The 23,898-nt window shown below is 47.1% G+C and overlaps 3 protein-coding genes across 6 annotated transcripts in view; all 3 read left to right on the top strand.

Moving 5' to 3' along the window:
• The first annotated feature begins 1,465 nt into the window (after positions 1 to 1,465).
• Positions 1,466 to 2,649, top strand: LOC117736207 (circumsporozoite protein-like). Its single transcript, XM_034541369.1, has 3 exons — positions 1,466 to 1,546; positions 1,628 to 1,686; positions 1,781 to 2,649. The coding sequence occupies exons 1-3, from the start codon at positions 1,518 to 1,520 to the stop codon at positions 2,647 to 2,649; spliced, it is 957 nt and encodes a 318-aa protein (XP_034397260.1). The 5' UTR covers positions 1,466 to 1,517.
• A 3,494-nt stretch (positions 2,650 to 6,143) lies between these two features.
• ptar1 (protein prenyltransferase alpha subunit repeat containing 1) lies at positions 6,144 to 16,794 on the top strand. The gene is made up of 7 exons (XM_034542230.1): positions 6,144 to 6,248; positions 7,868 to 8,037; positions 8,872 to 8,938; positions 9,099 to 9,203; positions 9,480 to 9,714; positions 12,298 to 12,659; positions 13,239 to 16,794. The coding sequence occupies exons 1-7, from the start codon at positions 6,163 to 6,165 to the stop codon at positions 13,633 to 13,635; spliced, it is 1,422 nt and encodes a 473-aa protein (XP_034398121.1). The 5' UTR covers positions 6,144 to 6,162; the 3' UTR covers positions 13,636 to 16,794.
• A 2,261-nt stretch (positions 16,795 to 19,055) lies between these two features.
• apba1a (amyloid beta (A4) precursor protein-binding, family A, member 1a) overlaps positions 19,056 to 23,898 on the top strand; it is a 40,560-nt gene continuing 35,717 nt past the window's right edge. For 2 of the 4 annotated variants that reach the window (XR_004609989.1, XM_034542229.1), the window contains exon 1: positions 19,068 to 19,172. The gene's annotated coding sequence lies outside the window, so the exon portion shown is untranslated. Of the gene's footprint in view, positions 19,173 to 23,898 lie in introns of all 4 variants that reach the window. The other 2 variants (XM_034542227.1, XM_034542228.1) reach the window with 2 other exon arrangements.

Below are 23,898 nucleotides of genomic sequence, written 5' to 3'. Positions count from 1 at the left end.
GTCTGACGAAGTTTCGCTCCACTGGTTGTTTCAATGCTGCGTGTCGCCTTTAAGACGTAAACGTTACTTCATGCTCGTAGTCCTCTGGTGATGAGATAACTCCAGTTTGAGTGGTTACAAATAACTTTGCTTTTATCAACTACACCGTCTGGTAGAGATTTGAAATGAAAATGTCCATTTAAAAGTACCTTTCTTTATGTTCTCGGTCAATGTGTGCAGCATTAAGCCCCTCCCAATGCAAAGAGAAAAATGACGTTAACGCATGATGAAATTATTGTCGGCGTTAATGGGTTGCTGCATTAACGCATTAATAACGCGTTAATGTGCCCAGCCCTAACAAACATAGTTGTTTAACACAAACCATGATCTTTTCCTAAAACTAACATGTAGTCATGTTGCTTCAACCTGTTTCACTTCACACTGTTAAGTTTCACTTTCACAACGTGGTAGGTGCAGCTTGGCCCGTCTGAAGCATTAGAGTGGCAGTGATGACCACTGATAACTCTCGTTCAATCTGCTGATGACACTCACAATGCGTAAGCAAAACACATCCTGAGAGTCCTAAAGTAGTGAGGAGTGAGTGAGGAGGCAGCAGGCAGTCAATGGGAGTATCACTGCCACCATCAGAGGTCTTTGAGCATGCAGCCATAACCGGACACCAACAAATATGATGCTGTTTGCTGCAGCCGACTGGGATTTGCCATGGACAGACACTGAGGTGCACACTGACACATGGACGCACACACACAAGCAATCGCATGATTCTACCGGCGGAGATCATAGAGGAGCAGGAACGCTGGTTGTGAGCCAGGGAAACATCTGGGCTGAGATGCTGATTAGTTGTCTTCTCTAACAAACAGGGAATCTAAAAATAGACCAACACTTCTTAAAGCTCACATACACTTTACAGGCTACATTATGTCATGCTGTGCAAACATGCAACCCACAGAGCCAGTCAAAATCCACCCAGAAACAGTTCCACAGTAATTCTGGATGATCTCGAGGTAAAACCAGCCAGTATTTCAGAAGACTAAAGAAAAGATGGGGGGAGTGTCAAACAAATGCAACATGCTTGAGGTTTTTAATTGACTTCTGTTCTAACTTGTTTGTCATTTAGCAAACCTCTACTATAGGAACTATGATGATGGTTAGGTATGTTAATCATGTGTGGAGCAACAAGGAGACACTGTTTCAGGAATTACATGTTTCTGGTGAATTATTCAAACAGTTCTTCCAAGAACCACACACTGAATTCCATTGTATTGGGGTTGAGTCAGATATCTCAAAACCTGGATGAATAAAAACAAAACTATCTATATCTGCACGAAGGGAACTGACAATTAGTTGTTTTTTTCTTAATTGTAATTTTAATGAACTGGCTCATTTCCTGGGAACGCCTCCTCCCACCTGGCCAGCAGCTGCTCCCAATCAGCAATCAATTAGCAGCTGGGAGGATCCTTTTTAAGGAGCGCTCAGAAGACTGAGGAGCATAGCAGTGAATCTCTAGTGTTATCACAATGGCTGTGCTTTGGGTGTTGTCTTTGAGGTAAGTTGTCAAATGGTTCCTCTGAAGTGGTTTGATTGGCCTTCTCTTAGTTGGCTGAACTGAACACGATTGTGTTTGCAGGATGTTGTGGATTTCATGCCTGTTGATCAGCAGTGTAACTTGTCTCCCTGCACGGAAAGGTAACGTTGGCAGTCTCAAGAATGCACACTTACGTTAATATTAATGTCTGATAACTAACTCTAAAAACAGAATTGACAAGTTATGTTTCAGTAGACTACGGCAGTCCTTACCCCGGTGGCTTTGGCAGTCCTTACCCCGGTGGCTTTGGCAGTCCTTACCCCGGTGGCTTTGGCAGTCCTTACCCCGGTGGCTTTGGCAGTCCTTACCCCGGTGGCTTTGGCAGTCCTTACCCCGGTGGCTTTGGCAGTCCTTACCCCGGTGGCTTTGGCAGTCCTGCAGCCGCTGGCATCTCCGGAAGTCCTGCAGCCGCTGGCGGCTTCGGCAGTCCTGCAGCTGCCACTGGTGGTTTTGGCAGTCCTGCAGCCGCTGGAGGCTCCGGCAGTCCTGCAGCCGCTGGTGGTTTCGGCAGTCCAGCAGCCGCCACTGGTGGTTTCGGCAGTCCTGCAGCCGCTGGAGGCTCCGGCAGTCCTGCAGCCGCTGGTGGTTTCGGCAGTCCTGCAGCCGCTGGTGGTTTCGGCAATCCTGCAGCCACTGGAGGCTCCGGCAGTCCTGCGCCCGTGGGTCCGATGCATTGGTCTTCTGCCTCAAGCTTCCCAAGAGAGTTCCACACTGCATTGGGAGCCAATGTCGACCTAGAACCCACTGGGAATGATGCTAGTGGAGTTATTTCTGCGTCTGGTAACGCAGGTGGAGGCTCGGTTGGCACTGGATTGTCTTCCAACTCCGGGTCCACAGGTGGTGAAGATGGCTTTGTTGAGGAGGAACGCCCTCAGCCTGTGTTCAGTAACATGTCAAACATGGAACCAGTCTACACATTCAGATCTCGCTCGGGCTACCGGAATGGAAGACGCCATTTCTCCAAAACCCGCTACACTCCTGGAGAGATGGTGTTTCCTCCTAGGCTGGTTGTCGAGCGCATCCCTAACAAACCCGTCAACGCTTCACCCAAAGGCGGCCAGTGAGCATCTTGAAAGGTAATAATACTTTAACTCTTTATGCTTTCATTTGTCAATTTTAACCTTCAACCTGCTTTTGTCTCTCCAGATTTACCCTTACTGGACACATACTGAAGTTCCAATAAAGTTGTGCTTTTCAATTTGTTGTTTTTTTTTTTTTTACCCATGTTACATTTTAGTTTCTAATTTGGCTTGGCTAGTAGCTAATGGGCAGTTTATCCAGGTCTTGAAGGCTAATGTCAAAGTGCACACTCTGGTAAACTAACACTATTGGAACTTTGGCCTTTTTTTTTTTTTTTTTTGTACTGTCAGTGGGGTTCCCAGGCTTTTTGTACCCCAACTGCAGATTGGAAGAAGCCTTGGTTGTTGGTTGTGGCGAGAGGTCTTGGTCCTGCTGGATCACAGCCTCCTGCCAGAGGGAAGGGATATCTTGGTGTCCAGGGTGACCTGTCTCAGGGTCCTGGAGGCTAACAATTCATGGAGGGACGAGCACTCTCTCAGGTGCTGGGTAGAGGCTTAATTGGCCTCAGCTCTAGGGTATCAGGGGTATTGTGTCTCGCCCCTATATCAGGTGCGATGGAGATGGACCATGGGACTGGCAGAGGAGAGATCTAAATAAAGTATCTTGCCAAACACTACACTAAGTGTGCTCATTCCTTGATGTGGGGGGGGGGGGGTTGTGACAGGAGTTGTTACAGGAGTTGTTAGTCATGTAGAACTGGACCAACATGAAGAGATGATTGATTGTTGTGACATAAAATAACTTGAGAAGCTGAGCAGTTGCCTGTCTGATTTATTCCTGTTTTCTCAGGCACAAGTCTGTCAATCTGAGACTAATACTGTTAACTTGCACATGATCAATAAATAATAAACTGCAATAAGTCTTTGTTACACTCACTGTAGTGGGTAACTTAAGCCATTTGTGTTCGACCACTTTCTGAACAGAGATGCAGACCCAAACAAAACACAGCTGTAGTCCCCCAGAGTCTGGCAGTTGGAAGGGACACCAAATAATCCATTATTCCCCAAATGTTTATTGCTCAGATTCAGTTTTTTTGTTCATAAGTTTCAAGAATCAATTTCTAAGCGAAGAAAGTATCTGGGAGGTCATCGTGCCACCCACACCTGAGCCACAAGACCTTGACTCCAACATGGACACCTGGGGGCAGGACAGACTCCACAAGGGGTGGGGGGGGGGGGGACAAGGGCACCATTCACACAAGGGAAGAGCGATGTATTCTGTTTGTAATTAAGATTTTTTTAGTGCTTTTCATTGCTGACAGCATTGGAAGGAAGCATGTTGAATCAATAGATGAAACGGTTTCAGGACGGTGAACTCCCCCATCGTGGTTCCCACACGCCACGATAATACACTTTTTCCACATATTCTCGCCATCTCTTATGTAAGATTGTTTGAAAGTGAAGTTGCAGCCTTTGCTGAGTTTCAGGTGGGGGAGGCGACGAGAGACTGTCAAGCTGTTCTGCGTCCTACACAGTTTTTTTATTTTGGAAATCTTATCTTCAGTGAATTGTTTCAATTGGGGATTTCTTTCGTTCTTTTTGTCCATCAAAACAAAAAGATTGGAACTGCAGGAGGAAGATTGGATTATGTGGGACAACTGATGCATTAGATAATGTTGTTTATGAACTTCATTCTGCAAGTTTCTCTGACAGCAAAACCGTATATGGTTGGCCACATAGCGCCCCCTTCTGGCAGGTTATATGTTTATTGTTGAATGGAACCAAAGACGAGGGGCAGACATATTATTGTCAACACAAAATTACAAAACACTTACAAAAGAGATAATGACAATCTGCATGTTACGTGAGCAAGGCAGGCAACTGCACTAACTTGTTGTTGTCCAATGCACCATTACAGCCCAATGGAGCGCTGCAGGAATTAGTCCTGAAACCCACAAGTGAGTTTCCATTTTAAGCTTCTGGTCTCCAAGTCAATGGGGGTTTTAATGTTATTGTTGTTTAGATGTAATGTGTTAACACCAGCTTTGAACCTTTTGATCGACGATATCAAATATATTGGTAAACACTTTGTGATCTTTGAAGATTTGCTGCTAACAAGTGGCTAAATGAGGCTACACATATTCATGGGGTCCTCACCTTTTAGAATCCGTACACAAACTGAATGTTCTCGAAACTATATCACATTACGAATTATTCTAGCAATACAGTCGTGATATACGAGCAAGTTGTGCTCAAAAGAGATGGGACTATTTATATATACTGCGATAAGCTTGGTATCGCTGACAACTGAGAAGTCTGAGCTTCCTAATGTTTTTGTCAAAGTATTTCTCCAAGGCCTCTGTTATTTTCACCAAAAACAGCAGATATGTCTGCAGCAAAGATAAACCACTGAGTCAGGATGCGAGAGAAGACGAGCTATCATCTTGACTCAAACTGCACTTCCAGCTCGAAGCGGACTCCGGCCCTTAGTACTTCAATACGGCCACCAGATGGCGACATTCAACAGTGAGCCTGATGAATCGCACGTATTAGCCCTGTTGGCCTTTGCATCGACCATGTATCTATATTATAGCATGGAGTTCCTCGGTCATATATGAATATGGATCCACATTGATTGCATTTATTAATATTGTTGATGTTTTGGGGAGATTGGTTTTCTTTTGAATATGGCTATCTGGAAATGAATAGTGTTTTAAAGTAAAACTCCCAGTACAGTCATCATGTAAACCGTTAACATGGCCAAAACATGGAGACCGCAGTATTACCCAGGGGTTAGTTATTTTTATTTATTTTATTTTTTATTGCATCTTCATTTACTGTGGAATAGTAATAGAAATAATTTAGCTCACATTGGATTTTTTTCCCTCAGCTTCTTGCTTTTCAAAGGAGACCAGAAATATGCATATGAGCCTTATGGTTGGGAAGCTATTCCTGATTAATTTCGGGTGTTTGTTAAGGTGTTTTTGTCCCGAGGGATAGAGCTTGGACTGAAGGCACACACTCTGGCTCATCTCGAAGAGTGTGTGTTTTGTTATCGTTGGATATCGTTGGATATCGTTGGATATCGTTGGATATCGGTGGATATCGGTGGATATCGTTGGATATCGTTGGATATCGGTGGATATCGGTGGATATCGTGCTATGTGCATATTCCCAAAACAGCTTAATGTTTATTCAAGTCATCATTTATGTCTGGAACTAGCATCCATACAACCTTTCATCCAACAAACACCACTGAAGTGACAAAGAAGAGCAGAGCCCAACAGGCCACATTGCTAAATGGCAAGCAAAATGTTTTACATTATAATGATATCATGTCATCTTAATAAATTACAAATGTCAAACGGAATCAACTCATATCTATATTATTCGTATTGTTTATACATAAATAAACCATAGCAAAACAGCCGCGCTTTAAAATAGTTCAACTCTTCGCAGTGACTTTGCCTAGGGTCTTTCCGGGCTTCCGTAGTATTGTTTTTTTTTTTACCCGGAAAAACTTTTTGGTCTGCGTTACGTCATTGGGTGCCAAAAAAAATGGCGGAGTCGGAGGAGGAGGTGGACGTCTTGGTCCAGAGAGTTGTCAAAGACATCACCAACGCCTTCAAGAAGAACCCCAACATGTGAGTATCGTCCCCTGCGAACGCACCCGACCGACCGGAGTGGACCCTGCCTCCCCCAGGGGGAACCCCGGGCCCAACGGCGGCTTTGAAGCAGCCTTTCAACTGTGTGGGCTCGGACTATAACCTGGAGTCGTAGCGGTCCAGGGAAAGTTGACAGTTCAGCTAGCCGGCCTGGCTCGTGTGTTTTGTTTACGCCCCATTAAAGCCAGAGGAACACTCGCGGGTACTATTTCCGTGTTAAATACCTAAATGTAGTGAAACGGTGTGTCGGGTCGCGGGACGAGTACCGCGTGAGCTACATTGGGCACGGGCCAATAGCGTTAGCTATTAATTCAGCCACGCATTGCTCTATGGGGTGGACGCTGTCCTGTGGGACGGGTCCTCGGTGTAGGGCTGCTTCAGTGCCTCCGGTGGCGGTCCAGCGGCGTCCGGCTGTCACGGTTCGTGAACGCCAACTTGAGGCTTTCACCAGCTGACGTCACGGCTCCTCGTCTGTTTCTAATGCACGTGAAGCAGTGCTGTAAGACTTCACTATCGACACATTCTTGGTTATGTAATTAATGTCACCAGAAACACATCTATCTATTCTGTTTTATTCAGGGGGCTCAGTTGCAGAGCAGGGTCCTCCTCCTAAATCAGAGGGTCGGCGGTTCGATCCTCGGCTCCGCTTGGCCCCTGTCTTTGTGTCCTGAGACGAGACGCTTAACCTCGAACTGCTCCCCCCTGGCCTGGTGTCCTCGTCCTCACTGGGTGAATGATTTAAATGTTGCGGTGAAGGGCGTTGAGTGGTCGGAAGACAAGAGAAGCGCCACAAGTACAGTTCCCATTTATTCCATGTGTTTAAACTGCAATTGGTTGCTCCAGGACCCAAATACAGTTGTATTTTAAAAGCACCCATCGAAACAGAAAACAAGTCTGTGAGGTACGATGAGAAGGAACACATTGTCGTGAAAAAATAAAGCACTTGAGAGAGATGGAGCAAAGTATACCTCTGTTAGTTTAATGGATACGCTGTGGAGACGGGGGCGAAAGCGTGAGCTGGATTCAGGACCTGAGACCAGGACTTGGGCTGTCCTCCATAACAACTGTGAGAGAAAGTTGGTGAGACCTTCGGTGGTGAATCTAAAACAGTGGCCCCCTACACCGCTCATTCAGAGCATTGGAGAACAAAGACACGACACACAGCCTGTATATTCTAGCTGACGTGCACCTGACATTCAGGACCAAATTGTAACGTGATACGACCCACGAACCAACCAATGGCTGAGAGAACGATGGCCACTTTGTCAGTGTGCACAGGCCATAGAACCAGATATTACTTTGACTTGTCCTGCATGTATCAACGATAACACCATATTTTCAATTGATGGTTCTTTCCTTGCATACAGTATACTTGCAAACAAACTAACCGAAGAAGCATTCTTAAAAACACCAAGCTGCGATGTAGCCTGAACAAATAGAGATTTAACCTTAAACCTCAGAGCCTCCGGGGGAAATGGCTGAGAACAGTAAATGTCAAGATATTCCGGAGAATGTGACGCAACGCGTTGTTTTGCCAGAGCAATTCTTCCGTGACCAGATGCAATGACAATAACAGATCCCGGTGTCTGCTCCCTCAGTGATGAGATCGGCGTGATCCCGTGTCCGGAGGCGCGCTACAACCGCAGTCCCATCGTGCTGGTGGAGAACAAGCTGGGCGTCGAGAGCTGGTGCGTCAAGTTCCTGCTGCCATATGTCCACAACAAGCTGCTGCTCCACCGCCAGCGCAAGCACTGGCTGGACCGGGAAGGTAACTGGCTCAACTTCCATCGCAAGCCATCATTCCAGACATATTGGTTTCCCCTGACTTTTCTATTGCCGAGAAAATAATTTGAAATGTTCAGAAAATGAAATGGTCTGCTGCTTATCCGCTGTGGCTGGGCGGGTCGAGCAGGTCCTCTAACCACGAGGTTGGTGGTTTTCCACCCCGGCTCCTCCCGTCCTCGAGCAAGGCACGAAACCTCCAGAGGTGCAATTTCTAGGGCCGAAGTCGAGCAAAGAAAATCTTGGGACGACTGAAATTCTACCAATTCTTCAATCAATTGATTGATCGATGGGGGTGGGGGAAGAAGAAACAATTATGCACTTTAATCAAGATGAACTAAATAGCCACATTTAATTTAATTAGAAATAAACATTAAAAGCTATATTCAGCTAATTTAAATATGGCATTTCTGACGCATTCACATGTACCGGCCCTGTCTCTGTGTCTCCCACAGTAGTGTTCAGTAGTGTGACTGCTGTGGAGGCACATTGTACATTTTGAAGTTGAATGCATCGATCTGATGCACTTTGAGAGGAAAATGAAGAGGCTGGATCCATGAAGAACTTTATGATTCTTGTTGAATGTAACTAAGTACGTTTAGGCTACTGTGCATTGATTTTAAATTATTAGTTACTGGTTAGGCTTCTTTGAAGATTCTTAATACAAAATATAAATGTACTAATAAACTATGCTGTGTTACTAAGCATGTATGTATGTATAGTAGAACGGATTGGGAACCGAGTGACACGTGTTGTTGTTCCTGTGTGATCACGTGACATCATCATGTTGAGAACCAGCTCATGTCTGTGTGTCCCTCAGCCTTGGCGGATATCACCTGCACCCTGTTGCTGCTGAACCCGGACTTCACCACCGCATGGAACGTCAGGTACAGGCGCGCCCGGTCGCTGCAGCTTTCTGCGCCACGGCTACAGAAATATTAGTCCTCGTGGACGTCGTCCGTTCGCGGTCGTCGCCCTCGAGCGCGTCAAACAGCTTCTCTGGAAGTGCACCGCCGCGTGGCTCTGACATAACGCATGTCGTTGCAGGAAGGAGCTGCTGCAGTGCGGAGCTCTCAGCCCAGAGAAGGACCTCTACCTGGGCAAGCTGGCCCTCACCAAATTCCCCAAGAGCCCGGAGACGTGGATTCACCGGTAAGACTTTGCTGTAACCCGCCCTGTAGCTGAGCTCATTCACTCACTCACTCACCAATCCAGATCAAACCAGATTCAATATAAATATAAGCTGCCTCGCTCTGCTCCAGTCAGTGTCCCCTCCTCCTGTGTCCTGTTTCATGGGGTCTTTGAGCACAGCACATTCAAGCTTTATTCTGCCACCTGGTGTTATGAAGGCAAACATGCCTTTTGACTGGCGCGAGCAAGCATGCCATCACAGCCCCTCACCCGGAAGCCGTTGTCCTCCCCCCGCAGACGCTGGGTGCTGCAGCAGATCCTGCGTCAGTTCTCCGCTGCGGGCCGCGGCCGTAAGCATCAGCATCAGCAGCCCGACGCGGAGCGGAGCCAGCGGCCCAGCGAGCACCTGGCCAGGACGCTCCATCAGGAGATGAAGGTGTGCTCCGACGCCGCCTGCCGCTATCCCAGCAACTACAACGCCTGGTCGCACCGCATCTGGGTGCTGCAGCACATGGCCAATGGCAACGTCAAGGTAGGATGAGGAAGAGGCACTTTTATTGTTATATCTACTGGTAAACAGCTCAGGAGTCTGTTGTCTAGTGCTGTAACGGACAGTTTAACTTCGACCATCACAGTGTAAATAAAGTTTTACTGACCAACGGTGTCCGCAAATATTTGGTGAAAATTAGTATTGGGCGAAGTCAGATTGTCACGTTATCATAATGTGTTTGCATGTAATCTAGTAACATGTAGTGTTGCTGAGAAACTTGAATATAGATAAGGAATGATCATCAATTAGTGTCCGCGGCAACAAAAAAGGCAAACCCGGATGTCTCAAAGTTCCGTTTTCTTTAGTGTTGCTCCGTGACTCTGAAATGTGAGTTTTAGAATCCATTTCAAACAACCTGCAGTCCTTTTGCTTTTAGGCTGCCAATCAATCGGGAAGTGTGAAGGAGCATTCAATTAAAACCAATCGCCAATAAGCGTTTACCCTTCTACAGCTTATCGGAACCATTGTAGCCGCAGGGTAATATTCAGAGAAACAACTTTGATATTCTCTGAGAGGGACTAATGTTTCAGTCAAGGAACCACATCGCTTCCAGATCACTCTGACGTCACTCACATCTTCGTGATCACATCAGCAGATGCAGAAATTGTACTGCACACATCTATAATAACTATAAAGTGAAGTTTGGGGTAAATGCATTCAAATGGCTAGTTAGCAGAAATATTCATTGGTGATGCCCATTTTCTAACGAAGGGTTGACATGAAATACATAATGTATGAAAAGATTATTGGATTATGTGTGTGTGAGATGTGTATATACAGTGGTATGAAAAAGTTTGGGCACCCCTGATCATTTTCAAGATTTTGCTTTATGTATCATTGGTTGTTCGGAACAGCAATTTCAATTAAATATATCATATAGCAGACAAACACAGTGATATTTAAGAAGTGAAATTAAGTTTATAGGATTTACAGAAAGTGTGCATCCATCCATCCATCCATTTTCAATACCGCTTATCCTCATTAATAATTACTTAAACAAAAGTAGGCAGGTGCATAAATTTGGGCACCCCAACAGAAAAATGACATCAATATTTAGTAGATCCTCCTTTTGCAGAAATAACAGCCTCTAAACGCTTCCTATAGCTTCCAATGAGGGTCTGGATTCTGGTTGAAGGTATTTTTGACCATTCTTCTTCACAAAACATCTCCAGTTCAGTCCGGTTGGATGGTTTTCGAGCATGGACAGCCCGCTTTTAAAACAGACCACAGATTTTCAATGATATTCAGGTCTGGGGACTGAGATGTCCATTCCAGAACGTTGTACTAGTTCCTCTGCAGGAATGCTTTGGTAGAATTTGAGCAGTGTTTAGGGTCGTTGTCTTGTTGAAGTATCCAGCCCCGGCGCAACTTCAACTTTGTCACTGATTCCTGAACATTGTTCGCAAGAATCTGCTCATACTGACTGGAATCCATGCGACCTTCAACTTTAACAAGATTGCCAGTACCTGCACTGGCCACACAGCCCCACAGCATGATGGAACCACCACCACATGTAACTGTAGGTAGCAAGTGTTTGTCTTGGAATGCTGTGTTCTTCTTCCACCATGCATACCGCCCCTTGTTATGTCCAAATAACTCCATTTTAGTTTCATCAGTCCACAGCACCTTATTCCAAAATGAAGCTGGCTTGTCCAAATGTGCTTTAGCATACCTCAAGCGACTCTTTTTGTGGCATGGGCGCAGAAAAGGCTTCTGCCGCATTCCTCTCCCATACAGCATCTCCTTGTGCAAAGTGCACTGAATAGTTGAACGATGCCCAGTGACACCATCTGCAGCAAGATCATGTTGTAGGTCTTTGGAGCCGGTCTGTGGGTTGAGTTGGACTGTTCTCACCATCCTTCGCCTCTGCTTACCTGAGATTGTTCTTGGCCTGCCACTACGGGCCCTAACTAGAACTGTGCCTGTGGTCTTCCATTTCCTCACTATGTTCCTCACAGTGGAAACTGACAGCTGAAATCTCTGAGCTAGCTTTGTGTCTCCTTCCCCTAAACCATGATGTTGAACAATCTTTGTTTTCAGGTCATTGGACAGTTGTTTTGAGGCTCCCATGTTGCCAGTCTTCAGAGAAGATGCAAAGAGGAGAACAACTTGCAACTGGCCACCTTAAATACCCTCTCATGATTGGCTCCACCTGTGTATGTAGGTCATGGGTCAATGAGCTTACCAAACAAATTTGGTGTTCCAATAATTAGTGCTAAAGGTATTTAAATCAATAAAACAACAAGGGTGCCCACATTTATGCACCTGCCTACTTTTGTTTAAGTAATTATTGCACACTTTCTGTAAATCCTATAAACTTAATTTCACTTCTTAAATATCACTGTGTTTGTCTGCTATATGATACATTTAATTGAAATTGCTGTTCCGAACAACCAATGATACATAAAGGAAAATCTTGAAAATGATCAGGGGTGCCCAAACTTTTTCATACCACTGTATTTATTTTCCTTAACCTACAATGAACCCAATACCTTTTTAAAGTCTTGAATTGTTGAGTGCTGATAAAGTCCTCTATTCTTCACTCATGGCCATGTCTCCTCTCAGGTGTTCCATGATGAGCTGTCTTCGATGCGCTTTTGGGTGTCCATGCACGTGTCTGACCACAGCGGCTTCCACTACCGCCAGTTCCTCCTCAAGGAGCTGATCACGGAGATCTCCCAGACTCCAGCTTCCACCACCACCACCAGTTCACCCCAGCACCAGTGCAGCACAGTCCCCAGCAGCAGTCCCCCCCCACATCCCGACCACGACCAGGCCAATGGGGAGCTGTCGGGGGCGGAGGCAGCGGGCGAGGAGGAGAAGCAGCTCGGCCCTACCACGGTCCTTCAACTCTTCCACCAGGAGGTGGAGCTGTGCTCTGACCTGATCCAGTCCTTCCCTGGTCACGAGACACTGTGGAGTCACAGGTGAGCGTGAAAGAGTTAAACTATTGAGCAATTAAACAGAAGCAGAGCGCTGCAGTCAAAGCTTGAGTGTTTGTTTGCGCTTGTTGGTCAGTTAATTAAAACCGGGTCTCCTGCTGCAGAGAGATCTGTGTTTCTTGCTCTTCTTTGTTGGTGGTGTAAGGGGTTGTGGGTTTTCAGACTTGTAAGATCTGCCAAAAGCAGTGGTGGAATGTAACCAAGTAGATTTATTCAAGAATCATTTTTTAAGTAAAATATTTAGGTACTACCATGTTATACTACTTAACTCCACTAGATTGTCTACAGTCGCTTTGTTAAAACAAGATACATGATGCATTTCTCAAATGTGATTCTTTGTAGGTCTTTAAAATATCTGTAAAAAAAAAAGCCTGGGCTTCAAAAGTGTGTGTGTGCATGGGGGGTGGGGGGGGGAGGTCGTGTCCTGTCCTGCTGGGTAGAGTCATCTGCTCGTACATGTTTTTTAGAGAATCTCCAAAGTTTCAATCAACTATTCAATCTTGGAAATAAAGAGTCGCCCACGTGCCTCTGTTTCCCCCCCCCCCCCCCTTTATTTTTTTCTAGGCGGCATGTCTATTACTTATGGCACCACTGGAGGGGGGAACACCAGCAACACTGCGGCAGCAACGGAGGCGGCGAGCCAGACCGCCTCAACAACGGCGACCCGGGACTGCTGAAGGCCTGCGCTCCGAGCCCTGCGAGCGAGGGGGGGGCGGCGGGGGAGAGCGTGAATGGACAGAGGCACGTGGGCGACGCGATGGAGGTGGACGGAGCGTCCCTGCCAAACCCGCGCGACAGCAAGCGGCTGAAGAGGGGCGTGCTGCCGCCCAGCACCCCCGCCCTGCCCGCCGAGCACAGCTTTGTGAGCGGGATCCTGGACAGCTGCTCGAACCCCGAGCAGAGACGTTTCGCCCTGGCGTACAGGAAGTGGTTGGACACCGTCATTGGTCACCAGCCTTGAGGGAGGGGGGGAGGGAGGGAGAACAGTTAGCCCCGTCAGTCTCTCAACGTTGGGAGTTGCCTTTAGACACAGATTTAGGATCAGCTTACCTTCCCGTAGCGCTGACTTTAACTGCTAGTGCTTGTGATGCAGTGCTGACTTTAGAAACCAGCCACTGGGGGCAGCGTGGCCCCTGTCCCCGTTCTCCTGACGGTGAGCACAGAGGTCCTGATGAGTAAGGACACCCGGTCAGTTTTCATCCTCGGAAACATCTGGATTCTCTGGAGCCAGAACCCCCTTCAGAATGGAAATGTGCACACGGACCCTGCAGGCTGGCTACGAGTCTGTTGGTAGAGTCTCTTATTCCAGCTGTCCGAATGCCTCAGGTCAACTTGCCACTGCGTTTTACAAGAAACAAATGTTTTTACATCTCCACGTCGTACTTACTTCCTGTTCAACTATGGGGGCAATGACTTTGCAGAGCAGAGTTTATTCTTAACGCTGACAGTTGATTGATGGTATGGAATGCAAAAAAAGCTATTAAATACAAACGCATTAAAAAGGGGGGCATTTTTAGGTTCAGTGGAGGAAAAATTAATTCCAATACAAATATGCAAGTGATGACACATTTCACAGCAATGAGTTCAGTTTTAATACGCTAACTTCCATTTATTCATACGTCATTATCTTGTATTTTTTGGGCTCTTTGGAGTTAATAAAAACTATTAGAATGCATTAAAGGGGAACTCCACCCAAAGGAAGAATTCCACCATGTTTTTCTCATGTCGTAGGAAAGCTCTGTCAGTATTTGTGATCATGAGCCGCTCTTTCAAACTTGAAATGTCATCAGGTATAAAGTCTAGAGCTGCTCCACAGACAATGAATAGTTTCTTCTTCTTTTATTTACCCTCATGAGTTTAACTTAACTAAGATTTAGTACTTGATGACTTTTAGCGCTGCAGTTTCTTGGATTTGGGAGAGTTGTTCATGTTTATTCATATTTTTGGACTTTCTTAAATGACAAAAATAACATGTAGTAGTTCATTTTTTGGGGCTATAATTCCCCTTTTAATGCTCTACTACAATATTTCTGAGAATCTTTTTTCCAGCTTCACATTCCAAACCTTTTTGATGAATGCGTTAACATTCACTCGTGTTGCAGTGGCAGGTTTTAAGCACAGCCAGACTCCTGTTTCTTTACATTTCCATTCTGAGGGCGGTAACATTTATTAAGCACGTCTTCTTCTCGTCCTCCTTTCTTCTGCTGCTCCCAGGTCAGGTCTTTACTGGTTAACGCTGCCAGTAAGTCCCACCTATGTAGCTAATTGCCAGTAGCTTGCAACAGAAAGCCAAAAACAAAGCTAGTCGTCAGCTAAATAACAGGTCCAAGTCCCGGCTAACTAGCGAGTCTTACCTTCCACTAACTCCACAGGCGGAGGAGCGCTTTAGCGGTGCTGATGTTGGACTTTGAAGGACGGAGCACTCGGGAGGCGAGTCTCCCCGACATTCACTGGTGCTACATGCTGCCGTTTCTACTTTACCCGTTACTGAGAACTAAGCAGCACTTTGGACTATTTGATGATTATAGGCAATCATTGTTCTTTGGGGTGAACTACTTTTCTTTTTTAATGACGTCTGTTACTTTGCGCTGGGCTAGTTGAGGGTAGTCCTAGCTGCTTTCATGTCTCTACCCTGTACCAACATAGAGGGAAACATCGAAAAGGTCTATACATTGTGTGTTCTTTCGTTTTGTTTGTTGAGGAATAATTTATAGCACGCTCTTAAAGGTTGTGACATGCTGTATCTGTACAGTCCATCCCTTCAAAGGAGAAGCGAAGTCCCTCCCCCTTGCGAGTCCCCACCTTATTTCTGAAAATAATACGTGCTGTAGTCAACGGCAGAGGCAATTTTTGTTATCCTGTTTACATTGTGCCAGGAAGTTTGTGAATTTAAAAGTCCAAGTTTGTCGTAGTACCGTTTAGTTTAGTTTGAAACCGCTTGTCTCGCACGATAGATGTCGCCAACAGCTAGCTAGCTTAGCTACGTTCCGTGCACAAACACAACGTGGTCTTACCTGATGGTGCGCGGCCATCCTGGTACCAAACACACAGGAGAGAGTCACGTGTGTAGAATACGTTTTTACGACACACTGACATGCATATCATCTTTTTAATTGTCATCGGCACAATTCTAACAGAAAATGGTGTCCCTTGCCGTTCACTACCCACATTTTAATTATTTTTCAAGTCGGAAGGGGCGGGTCTTTGCCTTCGCCGCTCTACAATGTAGAAGGTGATGAAATGAAAGCTCCTCCCACCACACGGCCTCATCTGTCGATCTCATCTGAATTTGACTCCAATGAGGTGTTCCAGATGGTTTCCTAGAACACAGGATTCAAACGGGCGGTTGTTGCTCGCCGTTTAGCTTCGCCGGTGACGAGGTCGCCGCACACGTGAACAAATGCATACATTTACACAGGGGGATGTTGTTCCATCAGTGTAGCCATGGAAACATTAGCATTCACTACATGCACCATGTGGTCACGTGCGTCCTGCAGGAGCATTGGTCCCATTGGGGGGCCCTTGATGCAGTTTGGGCACCATCACATATAGAGGTACGATCGGGTCGCCTGCATTGGCTGCTGTTTTGGTGGCCACTGTGCACAGGCTTGCTAGCCAGAATGACCCCATCACACTGTCTCCATGTGCTTCCATGTAATCCTTAGCACGTTGTACTTGGCTCCTCTTAGAAACTACAATGTTACGAAGTAAGACACTTGATCACCTCAAAATCACTGTGTACATAGATAATCTTGAAACTAGTATTTTTGAGCCATGTATTCTTTGGGTTTGTTTATTGATATCAGAACTGTATGGGGGGGGGGTGTATTTTAACAACCGTGCAGACCTAGAACACAAACTTTGAATACAAGACTATCTATGCAGAAATGTTTTTTGTTTTTGTTTTTAAAGGTTCAACAAGCTTTTAAAAAGAATAATGTAGCTTCTGTTTTTGTTCTAATTTATTCTCAAGTTTACTTCAGTGGAGGGAATGTCCTCCATGAATAATCCCTAGCATCTCATTAATTTTCTATTTATTTATAGAGGTAAAGTCTTTTATCTTCACTTTCAGTGTTTTGTCATATGCTTACCAAGAAAATAAAGCTCATCTGGGATTGTGTGTGTGTGTGTATTTTGGGTGCATGGTTATAGCTGCATGCTCAAGGACCACGTGGTTGCAGAGACTCACGACAATGCCTTTGGTGTCTGGGGTGGGGGGTCAGTCGATTGTGGCTCGTAGTCATTCCATCACACTACTTCAGTAGTCGTTGCAGACGCACCTGGCAGAGATCTGCACTATAGTGAGTTCTTTAGGAGCAAAGATAGAGTTGTAAATTATTCATGATATTTTCAGACAAAGGCGTCCCAACTGTCTTCGGTACTGTTGTTCATTGTAGTGTGGTAGGGACTTTAGGACCTTGTCAGATTGGCTGGTGTCTCTGGAAAAAGGCTATGGATGGCTTGCTTAAATATGCTTCTTTAAATTGATAAATGACCACAAAGTCTCAGGCTACATCTACACAGTTCCATCAACACGAGTGTTTCAGCGTCATTGCTGGCCACACGGCGACCTTTGAGAACGCACATCACATGACCATTCACGTACACCGGGCATGAGGAAGTAAGAATTTCTGTGGTTAAAAAAAGGACAATAGGTGGCGAGCTGAGGAAAAAAGGCTGCAAATCACCAAATGAAGGAAACCAAACCTCTGCTGCTTGACCATTAAAGGTCACAGCTGTGTTGATGGGCGGTTACAAAAGTACCACGGCGAAGTTGCTGCGAGTTTAAAAACAGAATGCAGAAGTAGCCACCCTTTTATCGAGTTGTATGGTACATTTTGGTTACGACAGGTTGAACACTAAACTAAGACCTTGCCCAAATCCCAATGTCGCTAAACGGAGGCTCCAATAGTTAATCAGTTAACCTTAAAGGAAACTATGCAACGAGTTCACCAAAAGAGGCAGCTGCCTCGGGTTCCTGTTCCGAGTGACTTATTGACTTCTGGGCCTGGAGGTTGCCTTTGGATTGGCGAGCTGGGCCGAGACGTGTATCAACGAAATGATGTAACAAATACATCCAATGAAGCAATGAAACGCCGTAACCAGGCAGCGACCTCTGGTTCTGCCTCGTGGAGCCAATGCAGAAAAAAGTCAAACTTGCATTATCTTTACTGACCAGCAGGGATCCACTTATCCATTTGATCTGTTTCATCTGATTGTATAGAATTCTATGAGAAAATTACTCTCTTGATGTATTCCCTCAGTAAACATTGTAAACATGAGTTTATGGTCTCAATCTCTAGTTTCAAGTCTTCTTCAATACAGCGTGATGTTCATTTAGTAATTTATGGTCATTCAGAGTCAAACAGACCATAAAGCAGAGTATGCTTTAGGGCAGGATTACTGTGATTGACAGGTCGCTGCTGCTACCAAAGACGTACTGTATATGCCATTTCAATCCTCCACATTCCAAATATAACTTCTGTTCATTGGTTGCCAGAAAGCCAAGGTGGCGACGGCCAAATTGCTGAACTTGAGGCTTTAAAACAGCAGTCTACCAACCGATGGGGGACGTCACGATGACTACATTCTCTTGTAGTCTATGGCCGTAAGGCACACTTGTGAATGTTCTGCAGCGTATATGTGGCCGTCAAATCGGTGTGGATGGGACATGTGGTCCATTAAAGCAATGGTGCAGTAGGCCTCTATGGGCCTAGGAAGCCAAGTTATCCTGCGCTATGCCTACATGTACCAGGATGCATTGCACCCAGCCAACACATAGCAAGGCAATAAAATAAAAAACTCTTTATTATTTTCCATGTTGTCACTAAGCATTTTGCAAAAAGTGCTTTGTCCCAGCAGAATACCGTGGCTCGAATGAATGCAGCTGAAGCAGTTTGTAGTTCTTCGTTATTCCAACGATGTCATCGGATGCAGGAAGTACAATAGAATTCATGGTCAACCGAACATTGCATTTATTGTGCCAGTCGACTGCATTCATCAACACTGCTTGGACATCCACATACAAATGTCTCTTTCTATTGTTTAGTGTAGTGTGTACACTTCTCTATGGTCTTCTGCGTGGTCCAATACTATATAAAGACATGAAACGGTCACGTAAACAAAAGCCCAACAACTCTGACAATATAGTCTGTCTTGATTAATTTCATTATCAGTGACTGGGAGGGCACAGAAATCATGTTTTTATACACAGTTTGTTTTTTAACTTACATTTAAATTTAAATTAGTAAAATATGTTTTCCTAACGATTTTCTTTTTGTAAAAGCCATGTAAAATAAGGATAAAATAAAGAGTGGAAAAAAAGAGCCTTTTTTGTGACGGAGGGAGGAGGGGCTGGGAGGGATGCTGGCGAACACACACACACGCGCGCGCGCGCGTGCACACGGACAGACAGCAGCCGCTACAGGGAAGATGGAGGATGGCGTGGCAGCGGCGGAGCGGACGTCCAGCCCGCAGCAACGTCGCCGCTGAAAGCAGGTGAGTTCTCCGGCTCGACTCGAACACCGGCCCGCTGTCGGCCGACTCGCCTCACCGCAGCCCGGGGACGCGGACCGGGAGAACACGGCTCCGTAGCGGCTGCGTTGTGAACCGGTTGGGAGGGAGGACGCGCGGGGGGGGCGTATTGTGTCGCCGCTCCGTTTGTCGACGGCTTGAGGAGTGGCTACGGGGGACATAACGGCGCGGTTTCCCGGAGCTAACGGAAGTCAACGCCGGCCCGGTTGTGTAGACTGTAGAGGGCTTTGTGCCGGGTCGAGGCGGCCCCGCGCACCGGGGTGACACGAGTGAAGCCGCCCGCAAGAGGCCCTGTTGTTGGCAGGTGCGGAGTCCCGGCGGGGCGAAGCACAACCCGGTCAGCCCTATCTGCCTCCTCGCGGGATGCTCCTGTGCCTGGACCAGACTCATCCCTATGTTCTGCAGAGGCAGTTGTTGTTGTTGTTGTTGTTGTTGTTGTTGTTGATGCTGCAGGTTAGTGGTTGTGCAGTCGCTGTGGGATGCTGCAGCTCATCGTGCAACAGGGCAACCAGGGAGGTCCATGTGCTGCCTTCAGGCCAACTCAAATCACATTTAGTCGTCCCATTATTTTGCAGTCAAAAAAAGTGTCATTAAGTAAAAAAATAAAATAAAAATATTTGTTCAGATTTTTGATGTATTAATTTTTGCTGAAGGGGGGGGGCCTGGTCTCACTCCCAACCCGTCAGGGCCCTTTTGGAGATTGATACCGACGCACAGAGGCTTCCTTCAGCGTCTCTAAGATTTCTATAAACCCACCTGCGTCACTGTGAGACGGTCAGAGACGAATAGTTCCCACGGGCGGTGGAGGTGGATGGGTCAAACACACAAGTCCCGGGAACCTGCCACCCCACCCCACCCCCACAATGACGTTTTGTCACGTCAGTCCAATGGGTTGTTAGTGGCACTAGTCACATGACAAGCAACTCACATTCGTCCCAATCCAGTCACGTTAACGTCGACCGCACTCCCGTCCGAAATCTAAGTGATTTTGTCGCCTAAACACAACTTCCTGTGAAGCCTGATGTTTTAACTTGAAAAGTCGTTAAGAACGTACCGAGTAGAAACCGCCGCGTCGTCCAGAAGCGACTATCATTCGGGGGCCCGTCGGTGTGGCGTTTAATGCGCCGCAGCTGAGCAGCGAGCCGGCTCTCCAGCCTGCCGACGGTGAATGTTTATTTGGTCGCTGGTTGAAAAGGCTTCGATAAGAAAGCTCATGTGGGTAGTTGAGTCTGTGGCTCTTGTTGTGTAGCAGGTCGCTGTCTGGCTTTTAAGACAGTTTTCAGTTTGGGGTTACTCAACCTGGTCCTGGAGGGTAGGGACTCTCAGTCGTGGTCCCGGAGTAGCTTTACCCTCCATCAGCTTGATAATTGCACTTCCATGTCAGGCGGCAGTCAGGAAGTGCCTCGGGTTGGTCGCTGTAGCTCAGACGACGATATTTTGATCCGTCTTCACGGGAAGAAGCAAATCCAATGAAGGCTGGCTGCTTCAGCTTCAGGGTCCTGGTCTTGTGCATGCTGGCTCACTGTCACGGCCCACTGAGTCTTTATGAATGTCATCCGTAGAATCTGCTTTTCCTGCTTGGTCGAGTCACAAATGTCAGCTGTGATAATGTCTTCCATAATCAGATGGGGAGGCTCAATCAATCGGTGTGGTTGAAAGCAGCTGCTTAGTGGAGGCTGAATGTGCCGTGTCCCTGAGCGGAGCTCGTCGTGTTGAGTCGCCACAATACTCAGAGAAATGGGAGACCCTTGTTATAACGTTCTTTGATTTTAATAGACATTTTTCACGATGCTCGCCAGTCTCTGCCCCGGGGCCAGATGCATGAAACTCTGCACATTTGTCAGATTTATAAAGCTGCACTCATGCATGATTGTGGAAACTGGCGCCCATGTGCTCGAGCCTCAATTCCCTCTCTCAGCTGCTGCATGAACGGCACCAGACAAGCCGTTTGCATATCGACACAGAAGAGATACAATTCTACAGACTGAGTCGCATCTGCGAGGTTCAGAAACCGGAGCAGCGGCGGTTATTTATGGCGCCCGTGCCAGCAATTAATCGCATGTACCTGTAAAACCGTGTGTAACCGCGGACGTCAGAGTGGTGATTAGTGATATTGAGCTTCTATCGTAACAGACTTAAAAAAAGTGCATCACGCTTATTGACAGGAAAAATAACAGCAAAAATGTGCGCACATCAATGCTCGCTCACGGACGATACAAAATGAAGTTTGTGAATGCGCCCACCACATTAGTTCATCCACATGGAAGAGGTGATTCCGAGTAGAAATCAAAGCAGCCTCACCCCCTCCTCCTCCGGCACTATCTGCCTGCCATACCGCCGTAGCTCCTCTCTGAATAGGCCATTCATTCAGCGGGCCGACGACACTCTTGGTGGCATTCACTGTCGCCGGTTGTCCAATGATATGAGCCCGTGCAGCTAGCCTCATGAATATGAAAGGCTGGTGTTTGTTATTCTGAGTGGAAATATTGTTGAAAAGAATCTCCTGATCTCCTAAATGCGTTTATTTGGTCTCATTTATACCTTTTGTGTGTGTATGTTGTCAGTGACACATTCCTTTCGAATGGCAACTTCGGCCCAGGCGCACTTCCGCGTACCTTCATACCCCGCGTACCTTCATACCCCGCGTACCTTCATACCCCGCGTACCTTCATACCCCGTGTACCTTCATACCCCGTGTACCTTCATACCCCGCGTACCTTCCCCGTGTACCTTCATACCCCGCGTACCTTCCCCGTGTACCTTCATACCCCGCGTACCTTCCCCGTGTACCTTCCCCGTGTACCTTCATACCCCGCGTACCTTCCCCGTGTACCTTCATACCCCGCGTACCTTCATACCCCGCGTACCTTCATCCCCCGTGTACCTTCATACCCCGCGTACCTTCATACCCCGCGTACCTTCCCCGCGTACCTTCATACCCCGCGTACCTTCATCCCCCGCGTACCTTCATCCCCCGCGTACCTTCATACCCCGCGTACCTTCATCCCCCGTGTACCTTCATACCCCGCGTACCTTCCCCGTGTACCTTCATACCCCGCGTACCTTCCCTGTGTACCTTCATACCCCGCGTACCTTCATACCCCGCGTACCTTCATACCCCGTTTCCCTTCATACCCCGCGTACCTTCCCCGTGTACCTTCATAACCCGCGTACCTTCCCCGTGTACCTTCATACCCCGCGTACCTTCATACCCCGCGTACCTTCATACCCCGCGTACCTTCCCCGCGTACCTTCATACCCCGCGTACCTTCATACCCCGCGTACCTTCATACCCCGTTTCCCTTCATACCCCGCGTACCTTCCCCGTGTACCTTCATACCCCGTGTACCTTCCCCGTGTACCTTCATACCCCGTGTACCTTCCCCGTGTACCTTCATACCCCGCGTACCTTCCCCGTGTACCTTCATACCCTGCGTACCTTCCCCGCGTACCTTCATACCCCGCGTACCTTCATACCCCGCGTACCTTCATAACCCGCGTATCTTCATACCCCGTTTCCCTTCATACCCCGCGTACCTTCCCCCGTGTACCTTCATACCCCGTGTACCTTCATACCCCGCGTACCTTCCCCGTGTACCTTCATACCCCGCGTACCTTCCCCGTGTACCTTCATACCCCGCGTACCTTCATACCCGCGTACCTTCCCCGTGTACCTTCATACCCCGCGTACCTTCATACCCCGCGTACCTTCATAACCCGCGTATCTTCATACCCCGTGTACCTTCATACCCCGTGTACCTTCATACCCCGCGTACCTTCATACCCCGCGTACCTTCATACCCCGTGTACCTTCATACCCCGCGTACCTTCATACTCCGCGTACCTTCCCCGTGTACCTTCATACCCCGTGTACCTTCATACCCCGCGTACCTTCATACACCGCGTACCTTACCCGTGTACCTTCATACCCCGCGTACCTTCATACCCCGCGTACCTTCATACACTGCGTACCTTCATACCCCGCGTACCTTTATACCCCACGTAGAAAACCGTCTGTAGTCATGAAATATATAATAATAATAAATGCTACTTACTGAATATTTCATGTCAGTTGGAGCTCTTTATACTTCTAAAACCATCATGCTGAATTGGGAATGATATGAAAATAACATATCCTTGTTTGCTGCTTTGTCGGATGTGCGTTCACAAGCTGCCCACCAGCTTTATTTTTCTCCTGCCCGACTCAGGCCCTTAGTGTCTGTGAGCGGACAGCAACTGTGGCGGCCGCTGAGACAAAAGGAGGATCAAATAAAGTGGACATTTTGGCAGACCTGGGAAAAGCCACCGGCAAATGGCATCTCTATTTGCCTGGCACGGCTCCCGCTTGTTTCTTTGTTTGTTTGTGTGTGTGTGTGTGTGTGTGTGGGTGTGTATGCGCGTGTGTGAGCAAGAGACTTGATTCCCCCCAGTGGGGAAACTCTTTGGCTAACACATGGTTGAAATGGTAACCGGCTGAATCCATTTGAGGATGTAAATTTCTGCCTCCTTGAGCATTTGAGCCAGCCTGAGGCGACTGGTTCACCTTTCTTAAAAGCTCCGTCGTGAATGAGCGTAGAGGCTGAGACGCACTCAGAGGAGGGCTTTTTTTCTTTCTTTTGCTGGATGGATTCGTAATGCAGCGCGATCAGACGAGCTGTTCATTGAAACAGGGAAACCGACTTGACCGATC

This window comes from Cyclopterus lumpus, chromosome 9 (genome assembly GCF_009769545.1).
Source record: "Cyclopterus lumpus isolate fCycLum1 chromosome 9, fCycLum1.pri, whole genome shotgun sequence".
In the NCBI taxonomy this organism is placed as follows: Eukaryota; Metazoa; Chordata; class Actinopteri; order Perciformes; family Cyclopteridae; genus Cyclopterus; species Cyclopterus lumpus.
The sequence above is the reverse complement of the archived record's forward strand: the minus strand, read 5'-3'. Positions and strand labels throughout refer to the sequence as shown.

Bases quoted from the DNA above. Each gene is read 5' to 3' on its own strand.
- LOC117736207 (XM_034541369.1), top strand. From the start codon at position 1,518: ATGGCTGTGCTTTGGGTGTTGTCTTTGAG. The intron at 1,547-1,627 runs GTAAGTTGTCAA...TTGTGTTTGCAG, and splicing joins CTTTGGGTGTTGTCTTTGAG to GATGTTGTGGATTTCATGCC. The intron at 1,687-1,780 runs GTAACGTTGGCA...ATGTTTCAGTAG, and splicing joins TTGTCTCCCTGCACGGAAAG to ACTACGGCAGTCCTTACCCC.
- ptar1 (XM_034542230.1), top strand. From the start codon at position 6,163: ATGGCGGAGTCGGAGGAGGAGGTGGACGTCTTGGTCCAGAGAGTTGTC. The intron at 8,038-8,871 runs GTAACTGGCTCA...TGTGTCCCTCAG, and splicing joins GCACTGGCTGGACCGGGAAG to CCTTGGCGGATATCACCTGC. The intron at 12,660-13,238 runs GTGAGCGTGAAA...ATTTTTTTCTAG, and splicing joins GAGACACTGTGGAGTCACAG to GCGGCATGTCTATTACTTAT.